The 15,146-nt window shown below is 40.4% G+C and overlaps 1 protein-coding gene across 12 annotated transcripts in view; it reads right to left on the bottom strand.

The window, feature by feature from the left end:
* ABLIM1 (actin binding LIM protein 1) overlaps positions 1–15,146 on the bottom strand; it is a 187,534-nt gene that overhangs the window by 29,583 nt on the left and 142,805 nt on the right. For 9 of the 12 annotated variants that reach the window (XM_063405280.1, XM_063405278.1, XM_063405272.1 and 6 more), the window contains exons 9-12: positions 14,015–14,077; positions 7,379–7,456; positions 5,136–5,291; positions 526–561 (exon numbers count right to left, since the gene is read on the bottom strand). In XM_063405280.1, coding sequence (XP_063261350.1) covers positions 526–561; positions 5,136–5,291; positions 7,379–7,456; positions 14,015–14,077 — 333 coding nt within the window. The remainder of the gene's footprint in view (positions 1–525; positions 562–5,135; positions 5,292–7,378; positions 7,457–14,014; positions 14,078–15,146) is intronic. The other 3 variants (XM_063405273.1, XM_063405279.1, XM_063405283.1) reach the window with 1 other exon arrangement.

Here is a 15,146-nt window from a genome sequence, read left to right as displayed (position 1 = left end):
ATGATTCTGCAAGAGCATCTAGTGTGTCCTGACATATGACTTCTCAAATCTTTCATGTTATTATGATGTTCAAATTAACTCCTCTGGCAAAGCAAAACCAAACCAGACCATAGTTATGTTTTCTTCAAGATGAAAATGCAAATGTTCAGTAGCAAACACGGGTTATTATTTAGAAGCTCAGAGCAGCATTTTATCTCCTGTAAATCCTGCAGCTCTCGAGATCTGAATTCGCCTGTGCCACAAGGAGCAGGAATGTACCAGAAGTGACGCCTGCTGGACAAAGGGCTCTGCTTTACAGACAGCAAGTGGGAGGAGTGGCACCTTCACTTTTGGTACAATCTCTCAATACGAGCTTCATGTTTCTTTCTTAGAAATAATTTTTTTTAAGTTTCAACACTGAGAAAACATGTCTGTGTGGCAAACAGAGATGGATCTGGCTGATAACAAACCCAGTGCCTGCACTGGCTCAAGGGAATAATTCTAATCACAGTAGGACACTGCCCCCAGAGGTTCCACCAAACTTACTTCTGCAGAAGGGGTAGGTGATAATGTCCTTGGAGACTGCAAAGACATAAAAAATACAGTTATGAAATATCATTGCATATGCTGTGCCAGAAAAGGGTAATCTAAACATTGCTGCAGATACGCTGACATATGACAATGTAAAGTGGCAATGCAGAAATTACTGAGGCCTTTCCAGCACTGGAACCTGCTTTTTCCACATGGCTCAGGGACTGGTCCATAAATCACCGATGGTTAAAGTTTCTGGGAAATCTTTATAAGCGTGATTAATTCAGTCAAATATCATGCAAGACCATCTTAGCCATCTAATCATTATGGTAATTAAAACATAACTGTAAAGATCAAAATCAGAAAGAGTCATTAATTTAATAACCATGCCTGTCATGAAGAAATCTTTAAAATGGAAATCAAAAGTAAATAAACTTAACTCAGAGCTTTGCATGGAAAATCAAAATACAGAATGTCTTTCAGGATGAAGCATGTTTTCCCTCCAACGCACACGCTCCAGTAAAAATGTGCTTCTCCCCAAGGCCTTCCATTTCATACCCATGCAAAGGAGCACGTAGTTGTCATCAACATTTCATTGATGTGACCTCTTTTAAATCTCTGTGTTCCTCCATGGTTATGTAAAGAGAACAGACAGGACTTACAAGCATGTGTATTGAAAGAACTGCATAAAGGCCAGTGGGCAGAAATATGCACAATATTATGAAATGTTTCTGCAGCACAGATAGGGAAACTGAGGCTAGAAATACCTTTAGAAGAAACATAAGATTATGCATATGCTGATGGTACAAACAAGAATAAAGGTTGTGTGTAATTACCAGTTATGTGCTCTTCAACCACCAGACAATTTGAAGCTGGGAGGTCAGGACTTAATTATTTCCTCTGTGCACAAAACTTCAATATTATTTGTCATAGTAAACTGGGCAAGAGATTATGTTCTTAAAGAAGACCACAATTATAGAATGATAAAGCTATTAAAATAATATCTCAGAAGCAAAATTGCTGATTCTGGTCTAAGTACTAAACTGTTGTACAACAGCAGTAGTGTAAAATGTAGGCAAAGTTTCTGGTAATAAATATCCAGCTGGTAAATATCCATAAATTTTGGACTGAGAGGCCATTCACTCTCATGGAGCTGGTGACACTGGGAGTGCTGAGTTTCCAAACAAAGGAGCAACATCTTTTATTGGACATAGGACATCTCCTTTCCAGCAAGTTTCCATAAAACTATTAAAGACTACTTTTGCTACTTTCCATCAAACCCTTGAAAGTCTTTTACATTTGTATTATCCTAATTCCTACCGTCTAACAGCAGCAGCTGTAAAAACCTTGCTCCACATGAAACATGCCATACACAATGCTTTGGAACAACATTCTCTACAAAAACTGAGAGGTAACCTAAAACTTTCATTATGAATGAAAGAAGCACATGCTGTGAGTACATTCCCACATTTTTCTACTAGCAATTCATGTGTTACTCTAAATAAATGAATTTCTATCATCTGCTGGGGTTACCTGGATGAGGTAATGCTACAGTTAAAGGTAGTCATAGGAATCTAAGACTGGGAAGGCAGTCCAGAAAGTAGCATGCTGAATCCAGGTATTTTTACTCCATCACTAGCTGACATCATCTCGTTGCTTTTTGGGAAATGGAACCTCACCCTGCAGCCAAGTCACTGTTTTATCATGCACAGGTGAACTGTCAGATCTCAAACTGTGAGGCTGCCAAGGACTGTTTGGTTCTCCAGGTCTTTCCAAACCTGGTCTATCACAGAAGGCCACACTATGATCAGTTTGAAACACACTGTGCAGGCAACTGAGAAAATCAGCTCCATTCCAGGGCAGCAAGCCAGTGGAAATACAGTGATGACTCTGGGTGAGGAAGGGGAAATGGAAGGGGGAAGGGGAAGGAGGAAGGAGAAGAGGGCTCATTCTGACCAAACTTACATAAAAATTTCTACAATAACAGGCTCAATTCTGTATTGCTTTGAGATCTGAGAGTCTGCTTTAACACCTAAAGCCACACAGGTCAATTTGTCCTCTGGGAATTTTGTCATAATTTTTACAGGTGTGATTCTGCGACACAAGTTTCAGCATTTCACACTGATGCCATTTTAGGTTTTACCTGAACTACCAGGTGGGATCCCTGCTCCATTTTGAAGCATCTATCATTTTAGAAAAAAATGCTTTTTCTCATTTTATGTCTGCTTGTTTAGTGAAAGGTGTTTCAGAGCATTTAGTGCTTTCAACAAACAGAATAATTGAAATAAGGGACACAGAGGTAAAGTACTGCTTCTCAGTGTATATCCAACAAAAGTTGGAGCTGCGAAAGGACGACTTGAGTGCTCATCAGGTTGCTGCTCACAGGGCAAAAGCGACAGGTCCTGAGGAACCTGAAGAAGCAGGACACTTTCTCACTGGGCACAGACAGTGGATTTCCGCTGCGGTGTCTCCGCAGGGCGCTGCCAGCGGAGCCAGCCCGCGCTCCCCGCCAGAGGGCGCCGGGGCAGCGCGGGATGCAGCGAGCGGGGCCGCGGTGGGAGCGCCCTGCGCTCACCGCTCACCGCCCCGCCGCCTTCTCCCCTTCCGTGGCTGAAATGTGTCCTTTTCTTGTAGCCCGTTCCCTAGAATGAAGGTTTGTGTCCATCTCTGGGTGAAGTTTGGATGTGCAAGGGGTACATCCGTGTACATCCAAGTACTCATTCCATGGGTACAATGGAACTCTGGATGTACAAGGGATGCCTCTTGCACATCTCCCCTTGTATACCCAAAAATCCTTCTTTGCTGAGACAAGTGGGGTTTTTTTTCTTTTTAAATCATGGTCAGGGGCATCTCTAGTCTAGAAGCATAAACTAACAGTCCCCTTTTATTTAACACCACCACATACATACCCTTTGCAAAGAGAATGCAGGATAAATCACTGCACGACTAAACATGCCACCTTCTTTGCTTTTTAAAGATGATGGGGACTGATGTATGTTGTACCAAGATTGCTGTCACTTGATTAGCACAACACAAACACAGGGTAAGGGATCACTCCACCTCAATGGGCTTATGTACTAATTAGGGCAAGGGAAGGGACGAGAAACAGATACAAAGAGGTGAGGTAACTTGCCCAAGGTGACAGAAGTCAGCAGTAGCATTGGGTGAAAATTCAAGCTCTTCTAAAAGGAAGGTGAGAGCCCCTTTTGTTTCCAGAACAAATTTCTGTAGTCACTAGGAATTAACTGAATTTAATGCTGGTGAAAACATGGTGTAAGAAAACCCCGAAGGCTTTTTCTTTTTCCCAAAACAAGCATAAAAGCACACAACTTACACCATATTGCTTTATCAGCTTCCAACATACTGCTTTGTCAGTGAGAAGCTTCCCTTTAAGGATTAACATATAGTTCACCTTCTCTGGTGAGATTAGTTCCTCCTGTGTGACTAACAAGAGACATGTGTTTGTAGCAGTTTTTGTGGAATGGGTCAGGCCTGTTGGAACTGGTCAGAGGTCACCAATGCATCTCACAGTGGTTTTGAACCAGATGCCAGCTGGATTCACTACCAACATAAATGGGAGGGGAGAAACTCTGTAATGTTCTGACCTGTTAATCCCTTATTTTATTCCTGAGCTGAATTTCCAATTCATGATTTAAAAAACTATAAACCATTGAAGACCAAAGGAGAAACACTGATGCAGTTCTGACCTGCTGGTGAGCAGAACACTGATAAGAAAGCAGATTTTCAGTCACACTGATCTGGTCATCTAGAGACCAATGGTGCCTGAATGATTTACTGTAAATTTTTCTTCAACTTATCTTCACACTCAATTCAGTTACCGTCAGTAAGGTCACTGAGACTGCAGCAGTAAATCCATTTCCACGTCCACTTAGATTTGCATTCAGGAAGTCTGACTCACAGACAGATGGTATTACATGGAAAACCTGCTTCACAGACTGCACTGGAATCAAGTAAACAGTAATTGCAGCTATGGAAATTCACCTGAGAAAACTGGGGACTGACAATCTGAAAGATACCTTCACATACAAGTCTAGAAGAATAAATGACATGGCTTGTTCTTATTGCTGCGTGATACAAGAATCCTCACTAAATGTCAGCAGGTTAAAATGTGAGGCAGGTATTTCTATAACACAATTAACCTGCCTTCCCATGTGGAAGAGCACTCATCCTGGCACAATTTTATCCAGTATGTCTGGCAAAGTGCTCTGGTGATATATATTTCCCTTAAGTATCTATGAGATAAGTATCCTGCTGCTCTTAGTCCATAGAATATCACAATATTCCTCCTATTCTCTTGTAATATTGGTGCTCTACAGCACAACAATGCATCGGCTTTTGCCTCACATTCTGGACCTTGCCATTCCCAAAGATGAGGATATCCATGGGGGCTCTGAGGCAGCACAAAGACAGCCCTGTGTTAATGTAGGTGTGTGATCCTGCAGTTTGACACGTGAGGCAGCACGGTGAGCGTTCCCAGCACCCCCAGATGAGACAGACACAAAGCAGAGTGAACAGCAGCAGCGAGGCCCTCCGGAGTGCCCATGGCAAGCGAAGCAGGCTCTGGATGCAGTGCACAGCAGAATGAGGGGCTGGTGGGTCATTACCTCTCCAAGACTTTGTCTCTCCTGTCTGTCCTCGTAGGCGGAGGTGTAGAATGGCTCATAAGTAATTAGGTCTGGACGTTCAATGTCATAAATGGCCTTGACTTTGGGAATGGCTGCTAAATCCTTGTAATCAAGGATTTCATTGTCTACTTTTGCCTAAAGGTCAAAGACAGAAGATAAATTAACTTACACAAATGCACTGGCAATTTCTGTTTTACACAATTCATGATTTTGTGTATTTGTTGTCACACTGTTGCTATGGAAACCCCTTTTTGGCGCCCTACATGTGGAGTGAATGCTTCTTGTTCTTCTCCAGCAGGCCTCCTCTACAGCAGCTCACAATGTTTTCTCTTTTCTTAGGGAAGAAAGAACATGGCATATATAGATCTAGTTACAAAAGTTTTTTATCCCCAGTAGTGAGCTGGAAACTTCAGCTCTGCAAATGACTCATTTTGTGGCCTCAGGCAAGTATTTTCACCTTTCTGCTCTTGTTTTCCCATATGTAAAATGGGTGATAACATCAATTTAGTTTGCAGATTACAGAGATTACAAAAGGATTTCATGCTGAAGACCACAGACAGATACTCAATTTATAACTGTGCACACAAGAGGAAACAGAACTTATTGGAAGGAAATAAAAAGACAAGGAGGACTGTCAGGACTGGGTATTCAAACTCCCAAATAAAATAATTACATTGCATTCATCACTCATCCTATGCCCAAGCTTCTGACTAAAGCATCCACTCCTTACCAACCACATGGTGCAAGCAGGGATATTTTTTCAACTAAGATTGCAAGGAGATCTTGACTGGTTAAAAAATAGAAGTAGGAAATAAATTCCAAAGTCAGCTGCACCAATTAGGAGATAGAAAGAGGCCTTACATTTAGTTTAGATGACTAATATCTTTCTTTACTTACAGAAAGACTTTAAATAAATCATCATACATTTTTACCCACCTTACAGAAATACATTGATGACTAAAATGGAAAGAGGATATCCAAATTGTTTTTTAACACTTCTACAAGGTACTTTATGCATAGTAGATTGCATAAGGGAAATCACATTCAGTCTGTTCTTTCTGGGTGCTAGCACCTAGTAATTTCAGTTTAATATGTATTTGCTTTAGCAAGCTCTTTAACAACCACTGGTCTTGGTGGTTTTTAAGCAATTCCTTAAACTAGAAACAACACAAAACCTTTCCTGCTAGAAAAGCAAGGTTTGAAATATTTAGGACATTCACTCTCTACAAATAGACTCAAATCTGTTTAGCTTTTAATTACCAGATACAAAAAATACCTTAAGCCATTTTAATCCTTAAAATATTTACGTATATCAATATATGTTATTTCTGTAGTATTTTTACCAGTTTGTTAATGAGGTGCAAGTATGTCTAGATACTCTTAATCCAATATAAATTATTACAGAGATTTTTGTAGAGCCTGATCTAGACTGCCATGTTGCTCCACAGACAGTGATTTTGAGCAGAAATTAATTTTCAAAAACTACAGTTTATGAAGTTGATATTATGCACAGAATGGCAGTTCTGCAGTACATGCTTTGTCTTTTGATATCTGCAGTGTCAACACTTTTTATATATCAGCTTATTTTTATGGTTGTTGAAATACATGGAACTGGTGTTTAAGTCAGGATGTGAGATTTATAATTCTGGACATTTTTTCTGCATTATTATAAATGTAACTGCCAAATTTCTGTGGTTTACTCCACATTTTCATCTACAGAATTTCCATGTGATCAATAAAATCAGTGATTTAGCATTATGCTTAATAACATTCTTTTTTCCTAAATTAGAAACACCTTTCCTTTCACAACCAAAAAATTTGATTTCTGACTTGGAAGGTGTTGGAAGCCAGGCTTCCTTCAGTGTAGTTGACCCTACTCCCCACATTCTCCAAGTGCAGAGGGCAGACCTCTCCAAAATTGTGCATCAGAGCACACAGATTTCCTCACAAAAGCCTTACAAAGTCAAATGACCCCTCTGCCCTCTGTCCCTGTTCACACCACCAAGTGACATCAAAAGATTTACTGTACCTTCCAAGAGAAATGTGACCTGGAAAAGGCTTACCATGCTCTTGAAATCCTGTAGCTATAAAAGCTACATGGCAAAGGTTTTAACAACTTAAGCACTAAAATATAGCATCAGTATAAAAGTGATTTATTTCAGCAAGAGTAGCTCGTGTGCAAGCAAAGGCTGGGCAGCTTGCTCATCAGAAGGAATACTTACATAGATAGTGTGGCCTGGAGAGCCAGGTATACTGGAACCTGGTCTGGAATAAATGCTTTCTGATGATGTTCTTGTAGGCTGAAAAACAAAAGGGAACTTTTGAGAGCAATCTGAAGCCATTAACGTTGGCAATTTTATGTGAAGATATCTGCATACATCTTGAAAATAACTGAATTTAGGAAAAAATGTCAACACAAATGCAAGCATTCTGGCAAATTCCACAATCTTGTGAGGCAAGTGGACTTGGTTTTTTTTTTTTTGGTAGGGAAAGGAGTGTTGTGAGAGGGGAAGAGGTTTTCTGAATCATACAGTGTAAAAGACTAGACTGACAACAATAATGAACAAAATCAAACAACACCTGCCAGAGACACTGTAGGAGCCATACAAAGAACCATCCAGGATAGTCCTGCTGGTCATTTTAGCAACACGTTAGTTCACAAACCACTGCAGGGATCAGCAGTCCAGCAGACAAAACTGTTGTGAGGAGCACAGCACACACGTTATCTCTTCCCAAGTGTTCAATCCCTGGATTTCCATTAGGGATCAAATCATCAGAACTGAATTCAGCCTTCCTAAGTAAAAGGACCTGAAATCCTTTGCTTGGAGCTGTTCCCTACATCTGCAGCACAACCAAGATGCAGCAGGGAAGTCAAATGTTGGTTGCAATGATTTCCCAAACTGCAAAAGTCACGATGTTTAATTACTGTGTCCTGCAAACTGAAACTCATGAGGACACTCTCATCCCTACAGAGCCAGTGCTGCTACATTTCATAGATTTTCCAACCCTTTTTCAGGACTAAACAGACACTGATACCCTGGGGGAAGCTCTGTGAGAGGAGACAAAACAACTGATGACCAAGATGGGGGGATCCTGAAAACCTAATGCATTTGAAAATATTCTATTTGATCAAAAGTCACCCTGGTTATTGTGATGATTACTCCTAAACTTTGCATACAGCAGACACACTAAGGCAGTCAACCATATCTCAACTGCAACTGAGAAGCCATGAACAATTTTGCTCCCTAACTGACTGCAAAGAACCAAATCCCATTGCAAAACTTTGTGTCAGCACATGACTTTGATGACAGCAGTGCAGTGGGATACTTCAAAGTCACTTAAAATTAAATCCTGAAAAACAGTCCTTACCTCATCAGCTTGTGATGCTAGGCCCCCTGGACTAAGGGACCTTCAGGCACACCTGAAGAGAAACAAGGCTTGACAGCCTGGCTCACTGCTGCTTAGCAAATATTGGAGTGAACACAAAAAGGCTACTGGACCTATCTTATCTCTCAACTTATATTTCCTGAAAGAATCCTTCAACTGACCCCAGAGACTTTCTACTTTTAATTCCAAAGCCAGAGAAGCTATTGGAACCATCTGTATACAAAATGGTGAAGACATGGATTATACAGCAGGCTTTCTCTGACTTCACTTTTGAAAATGAAGTCACCACGTTCAGGGAGGGTTAGAGAAACAAAAGGCTTTGAATATGTTCCACCAAAAAACGTAAGATTCAGATCAAACGGAGAGCAGATGTAGCTGTGGACTGACACAGTCACAAATCCTCTCCAGAGCATGTTTGAGAACTCTTTCTCAGCTGGACCTTTACATGTTTCTCGTATTTTCTCTCTGTAGCTGCAAATTCCTACATCTCAAAAAGGAACAGAAATTTCTCATTTGCCCTTAAGTTCCTCCCAAACCAAAAAACCCAACAACAAGCACTTGTTTCATGGAAATGTTACAAGAATTGAGCTGGAAAATCTGGCTGCTGTTGAGAAACTTTATTCCCCCTTCCATTCTTCCATTTCACTCTGTTTGAGTGGAGACACATGTAACAAGTTGCTGCAGTTACTATGGAAAACAATTGTTTTCATTACAACACGGAACAGTATTAAGTACTTGGGGTACTATTAGGGGTGTCTCTGTTACCTCTGGCTTTTGGCAGACACTTTGAAAGTTTTGTCTGCTCAATTTTCCCTGTTGTAGGAAAACAAGTGTTAGAGGCAGTTATGGCTTATTCCCATTTGGCAGGCCCTTTAGATCTTTTATAATTGCCTCAGAAAACAAGAAATTCTCAGTCCTCACTCCAGCTCTTTAGTTTCATTTCTTAGTGTCACTGCTAAAAACCTTTTTGTTTAAGGAAAATTCACTTGCATTTATCACTTCAGTGAATTAGCTAAATACAGTTAGACACCTTAAGAAGATAGTTTCAGCCTGGTAGTAACTTTCTTAGGTGCTCTTAACCCTGGAGTACAAGAGGAATTGTCAGATGGACTGGCAAGCTGTAGCACCTGTTCTTCATTTCCTCACTGTGTTTCTGTTCCAAGTTCCTCTTCACCATCCCATTAACAAGGCCACGAGCCAGAAATGACACCCTTTAAACCAGTTTTCTATTTTCTCTGGTTCTTTCTGTGTACATCAATTTTACCTTCTGCCTACTGCAAAGCTCCCCACTGCCTGGGCAGGACACCCTGCTGCCAGCCTCAGCCTGAGCACACCCTGCTCCTTTCCTGAGCACACACTGCTGCTTTCCTGAGGAGCTGAATCCGAGCAGACCTGCAGCTCTGAGGCTCCTCCAGCAGCTCCCAGTCCTGTACCTTGCTTATGTCTAAACATACCCTTGAAGACAGTGCATGAAAAAGGGCTCGTACATCTACTCTCAGCCTTCCTGCCTCACTTTGCCCTATTTCTTACTTTGAGTTGCACAGGCTGTTTCCATCACAGATGGCTCTTTCCTACCCTGCTTCTTCCCATATGGTCTGGAATTCTTCACAGCTTTGCACTTTCCCCTAAAGACAATTGTATTTCACTTAAAAACATTTATGCTGCTTGCTTTAACAAACATACACCAAAGATTCCTTGAAATAAGCTGTTCCTCTGGCATATTTTAGTTGCTATAGTTGGCTCCTCTCCTAAGAGACCCATAAAAGCTCCTGTTTGAAAATCTGTTGCCTGGTACAGCTTTTATTAGATTGATAGTTCCACTTTCATCCCTGACCCTTTGTAACACTGTTGTGACTCTGTATCTTAAACAGGTGGCAAGAGCCACACTGGAGGTCAATCCTCTTTTGATGTAACTGCACTGGGGTGTAAATTCCATCTCAGAGGGGAGCTGATCAGAGCACAGCTAAAAGAGGAATAGAGCTGGCCCTGATGTAACCTTTAGCATTGGAGATGTGGAGATAACATGAGAGCATCTCTTTCACGTTATTCAAAGAAAACAGGTGAAGAAAGAGGACACAATCTTTAATATGAACATAATAATTTAGAGGTATTTACTTCCATCACAATAGTCTGTGACACTTGTTCCACACTCCCTGCAACAAAACAAGTTAAGCTGCCTTACTTCTTCTACAAAGAGATCTGAAACATTTTTATATGATTGTTCTTTTCCTTGAAGGATTCAAATACAGCTTTTTATAAAGCCACCTTTGTGCAGAGAAATTTAAAGGAAATTTCTATGAAGAGGTAATCTTTTTTTTTTTCTTTTCTGGTGGTACATGGCTTCTCCACATTTTCTGAGAGTAGGAGAGTCATCATTTTTTTCCTTTCCTCTTCCACACAAATGGATATAACAGTGGTAAATATATCAATATAGGATGTCTGTACCAAATAGAGAAAGTCTATGAAGTATATGAAAAAACAAAAAAAAGAAACTCAGTCAAGAAAAATTCATGCATGTCATTAAAGGAGCCAAAAGAAAAACAGATCACAAAGCATCTAAACTATTTGCAAGACTTCTCAGTATTTCCCACTTTATCACACATTTCTTATCGTATGCTTTTGTTCTTCATTCCATGCATTTACCTTTAACACAAAAGTTCTTTACCAGTTTCATTTGCAGATTGATAGACATAATATCTGTCATGCTCATCCTCTTAGGTTCACCATGAGCTGAGTGCTCAGTTATCATATCGCCCATGCAGGTGCCCCAAACTGATTAACTTGATATTTCAGTATTAGACTACGAAGCTTAAGATGTTCATCTGCATTTACCCCTGTTTGTTATGTCATCATGCATGGTACATCATCTAAATGAATAACTTCTTAAAAACAAAAAAATCCCCGCTAGAGCCATTCACATCATCCAGGCGCTGCTACAATGTGGTGGCTCTGGCATACTCGAGTACAGATGTTCAGCATCATGCTCTGTAAAAACTTACAGGTGCAGGCAACCAGATCAAAACTGATCCCAAGAACATCTGGCCAAATGGATGCACTATCGTTTTACAAAGGCATCGTCACCATTTACAGTACCTGCCTTAATTTTTTGATAGAGTTCATTATGCAAGGCGGTGATAATAGCTGCAGAAGAATGAATATGTTTTCACTTAATAACATTTAACATTTTAGCTTAAGCAAATTCTCTAAACCTCAGAAGCTACTTTAAGTGAAGCATATTTATAAATAAACTAATAGAAAATTAGGATGGAATTTCTTTACTGGGCAGGCTTAGCAACAGTAAGAGATTTGACTTTCTCAGTACAACACTTTTTACACTGACTACCTGCTCTATCAATTGCAAGATTTTACAGTTGATTAGTATTTTGAACCATGACTCATAAAATATGGATTTCCTATGGATTTCTGTAATTTTCAATGGCTGTACAAGACCAACAAAGCCCCTCAATGTCAGCATCCTTTGTGCCTCTCTGCTGGTTTAACTGTACCCTTCTCCTTAAAAGAGTGTTTCCTTCAAATGCATGCATTCCTTATTTCTCTGCACTAAATATGCATCAAGACAAAACTAGTGAGCACAATTACTTCAAACTCACAACAGACACAGGTATTAATAGGTTACAAGTAAATTTTCTTTCCTTTCTGGACACAAAAGCCAGAAGGGAGAATGAATTTTCAGTACGTAATCATTGAAGGTATGTTGGTACCAAACAAACTTCTACAATACTACTCATGCAAACTTAGCTTTCATCAAAAGTTAAGTAAGAAGAAGAACAAGAAAAAGTGGGAAGTGCTGAATTCAACTGAATTCAACACAAGCTTTCAGAGAATTCAGGGGATTTCACTCTACCATTTTCTACCTACAGTTTTCATGTAAATTCAAGCCTTTAGCCCACTTTTCTAGCAACAGCAATGACAGTACCTTTCTGTCTGCTCTGTACAAAAAGACTTGAAGCCAAAAATCTGCCTTCAGTTACACTTTGTAGAATCTCCATGTAAATCTAAACAGAATTTAATACTGATCAAATTTACAGAACAGGATATTCATCAGACGCTAAGCTATTTGTATCCTACACAGTTTACAAAGCAAGAAGGAAAACACACCTTTATTTTAACATGGGCTGCTCCTATTTTGCCTGGCATATTTTCCTAATATACTGAATAGGATTTGGGTTTTTAATCCTGGGGCTCCTGGATTTCAACACTGGAAACTCAGACTGATGCATTCTAAACAAAATTCAAGAAGTCACTACACTGGCCTAAAAAATGAGTGAAATGGTCCCCCAGTTTGCTGTTCTCAGATTCCAAGGTTTTATCCCATAAAGCCTCGGACTGAAGAGACACTGCTCTCCCTAGGAGCACTGCTAACACATTTTTATGCTGCATTTTCCTCATACACAGATCTGTAGCTAACAACAGTACATAAGCAACTAAACCACTGTGCAGGACAAAGGGTAGAGGGCTTGCATTAACCCCCACAGAATCACAGAACTGGATTCCACTGTCCAACCCCGTCCTGCAGGCTGGATCTCACACAGACACCCTGCCCTGGCTGACATTTGACTGCATCTGCTCTGCAAGGAGAGAGGTGAAGGCTGCACAAACCAGCACCAAGGAAATCCAGTGGCACGGACTCTCAGCCTGCCTGCCAGCCTGCACCAGTGCGCTCTGACTTCATCACCAGGTGAAAACTGCCTCGGGTGCACCTGCATCAGCACAGCCACACGTCCCACAGCAACAACCAACAAATAAACACTGCCCTGAAGGAGAAGAAATGGAATTGGGTGGTGTTTGTAGGTGCAAAGCAAACTCAGTAAAATCTGGAAGTAGAAAGCTACTCCACAATCAAGGGGACAGAGAGGACCTTGCAACTCACATCTGGATCTGCAGCAGCCTAGAGAGGCCAATGCTCTCAGGTAGCACATAGAATATATCCAAACCTGGGATTTTATAAGCATTTTCTCAACTAAAGTATTTGTGGGTAGTTGGTCAATATATATATTAAAAAAGGAATTGACTTAACCGATGGCTTTTTTTTCTAAAAATGTTATTCATTGCTCATGGAAACCATTTAATGCTCTTTTTAACCATTGCTTCAAAGTCAGATATTTTTCACCATTTTCATTTGCTTCATATTTGCACTCTTAATTTTTTGTTCCAGAAGAAAAACTTTCTGGAATACTGAAAGACCAATACTACAGCCCCCAAAAGCTCATTTGAATCTAAAATAAAAAAGTTAATTTTAAGCATTTCATTAAACAAAATAAAAAAAATGTGAGAATTAACAAGCAACACTGAAACAAGTGATGCAAAATACAGCGTCAGTGCCCATGGTGGCAAGTGATAGCAGGAAAGCTGTGTGGCAGGAGTAGTAGCAAGCGCAGCAAATGACAGTAATGAAGAATCTTCTCAGTAAAGAAGATCATTATCAACACTATGAAAACACAACAGCAAACCTCTGCAGAGCGTGGCCTGCGCAGAACCAGACTCTTTGGATAAAAGAACTCAGATGAGGAATGCTGTCATGAAACACAAAAGGGAAAAATGAGTGAAAAGGAAAGCAGTTTCCCCAGTTCAGTGGTTAAGCTCTTTTTTTTCAAAAAATTGTGAATGCTGCAGAATTGTGAGCAGCCAGACAGTTGTAAATAAACACCTAAACAATATATATTTTTGTAACACGCATATGGTTGCTTTGTTTTCTGCTTGTTTTGTCTTTGTAAACTTCCACAAACATCCGTGGGGAAAAGATCTAAAGCAACCATTGCTTTTATGAACTCCCTCTCAGATCTTGACCAGCTCAAATGCTGATTAGTTTATATCACAATTCAGTTACTGAGAGAAAACAGAACTTGCTGAAACTTCTGAAGTTACTTCACTGATAAAAGGATTTTTGTTTTGTTTTGTTCTGTAGGGAAAGGAAACCCAGCAAGCAAATAGGCAATGGCACTGGCTTTTTGCAGAACTACCAGAAACTCTAGGCTTGACCCTGAATAAAAAACTGAAATTCAATCAAAGTGCAGATCCCAATTTAGTGCTGACATGCCCAAAAGCACAGAGTTCCCCCAGTTTTGTTTGTTTCTGTACCTACCTGTTTGCTACTGCCTTCATTGGGTCAACAGGATGAAGCACATGTCAAAGTCATCAAAGTGAGCTCCAGCTGATATTAGAATAGGGTTTCTGACTTTCCACCAGAGCAGGCAGAGACTATCTATGATGTACCACAGAAGCTAAAAATGGTGCATCCCAACCAGCTTCAGCAGGGTGCATTGATCAATGCCTTTCAAGGACATATTAAACCTCTGCATAGGAGGTTTAATATGCACTCTCCTCCAGGAGTGTGGTGCTGCTGGACAGCTGTGCTGTCACATTGCTCAGATGCTCCCTCAATCTGCCTTCTTCAGTTTAATTTCCTCTTCCTGCAGGAACTCGCTTAGGCAAAGCCCTGCAGGTGAGTGAATGCTTTTACTTCACTCACTTCAATTAAATTTAGCTGAGGGAGGAGAATACTGACAAAAAGGGAAATACTTGAAGAGGACTACAGCCATTTCCATGGGGAATGGAAATAAGCCAACTGATTTATAGGGTCAG

Source organism: Prinia subflava, chromosome 9, assembly GCF_021018805.1.
Source record: "Prinia subflava isolate CZ2003 ecotype Zambia chromosome 9, Cam_Psub_1.2, whole genome shotgun sequence".
Taxonomy (NCBI): Eukaryota; Metazoa; Chordata; class Aves; order Passeriformes; family Cisticolidae; genus Prinia; species Prinia subflava.
This window is presented reverse-complemented; position numbering and strand designations above follow the sequence as displayed.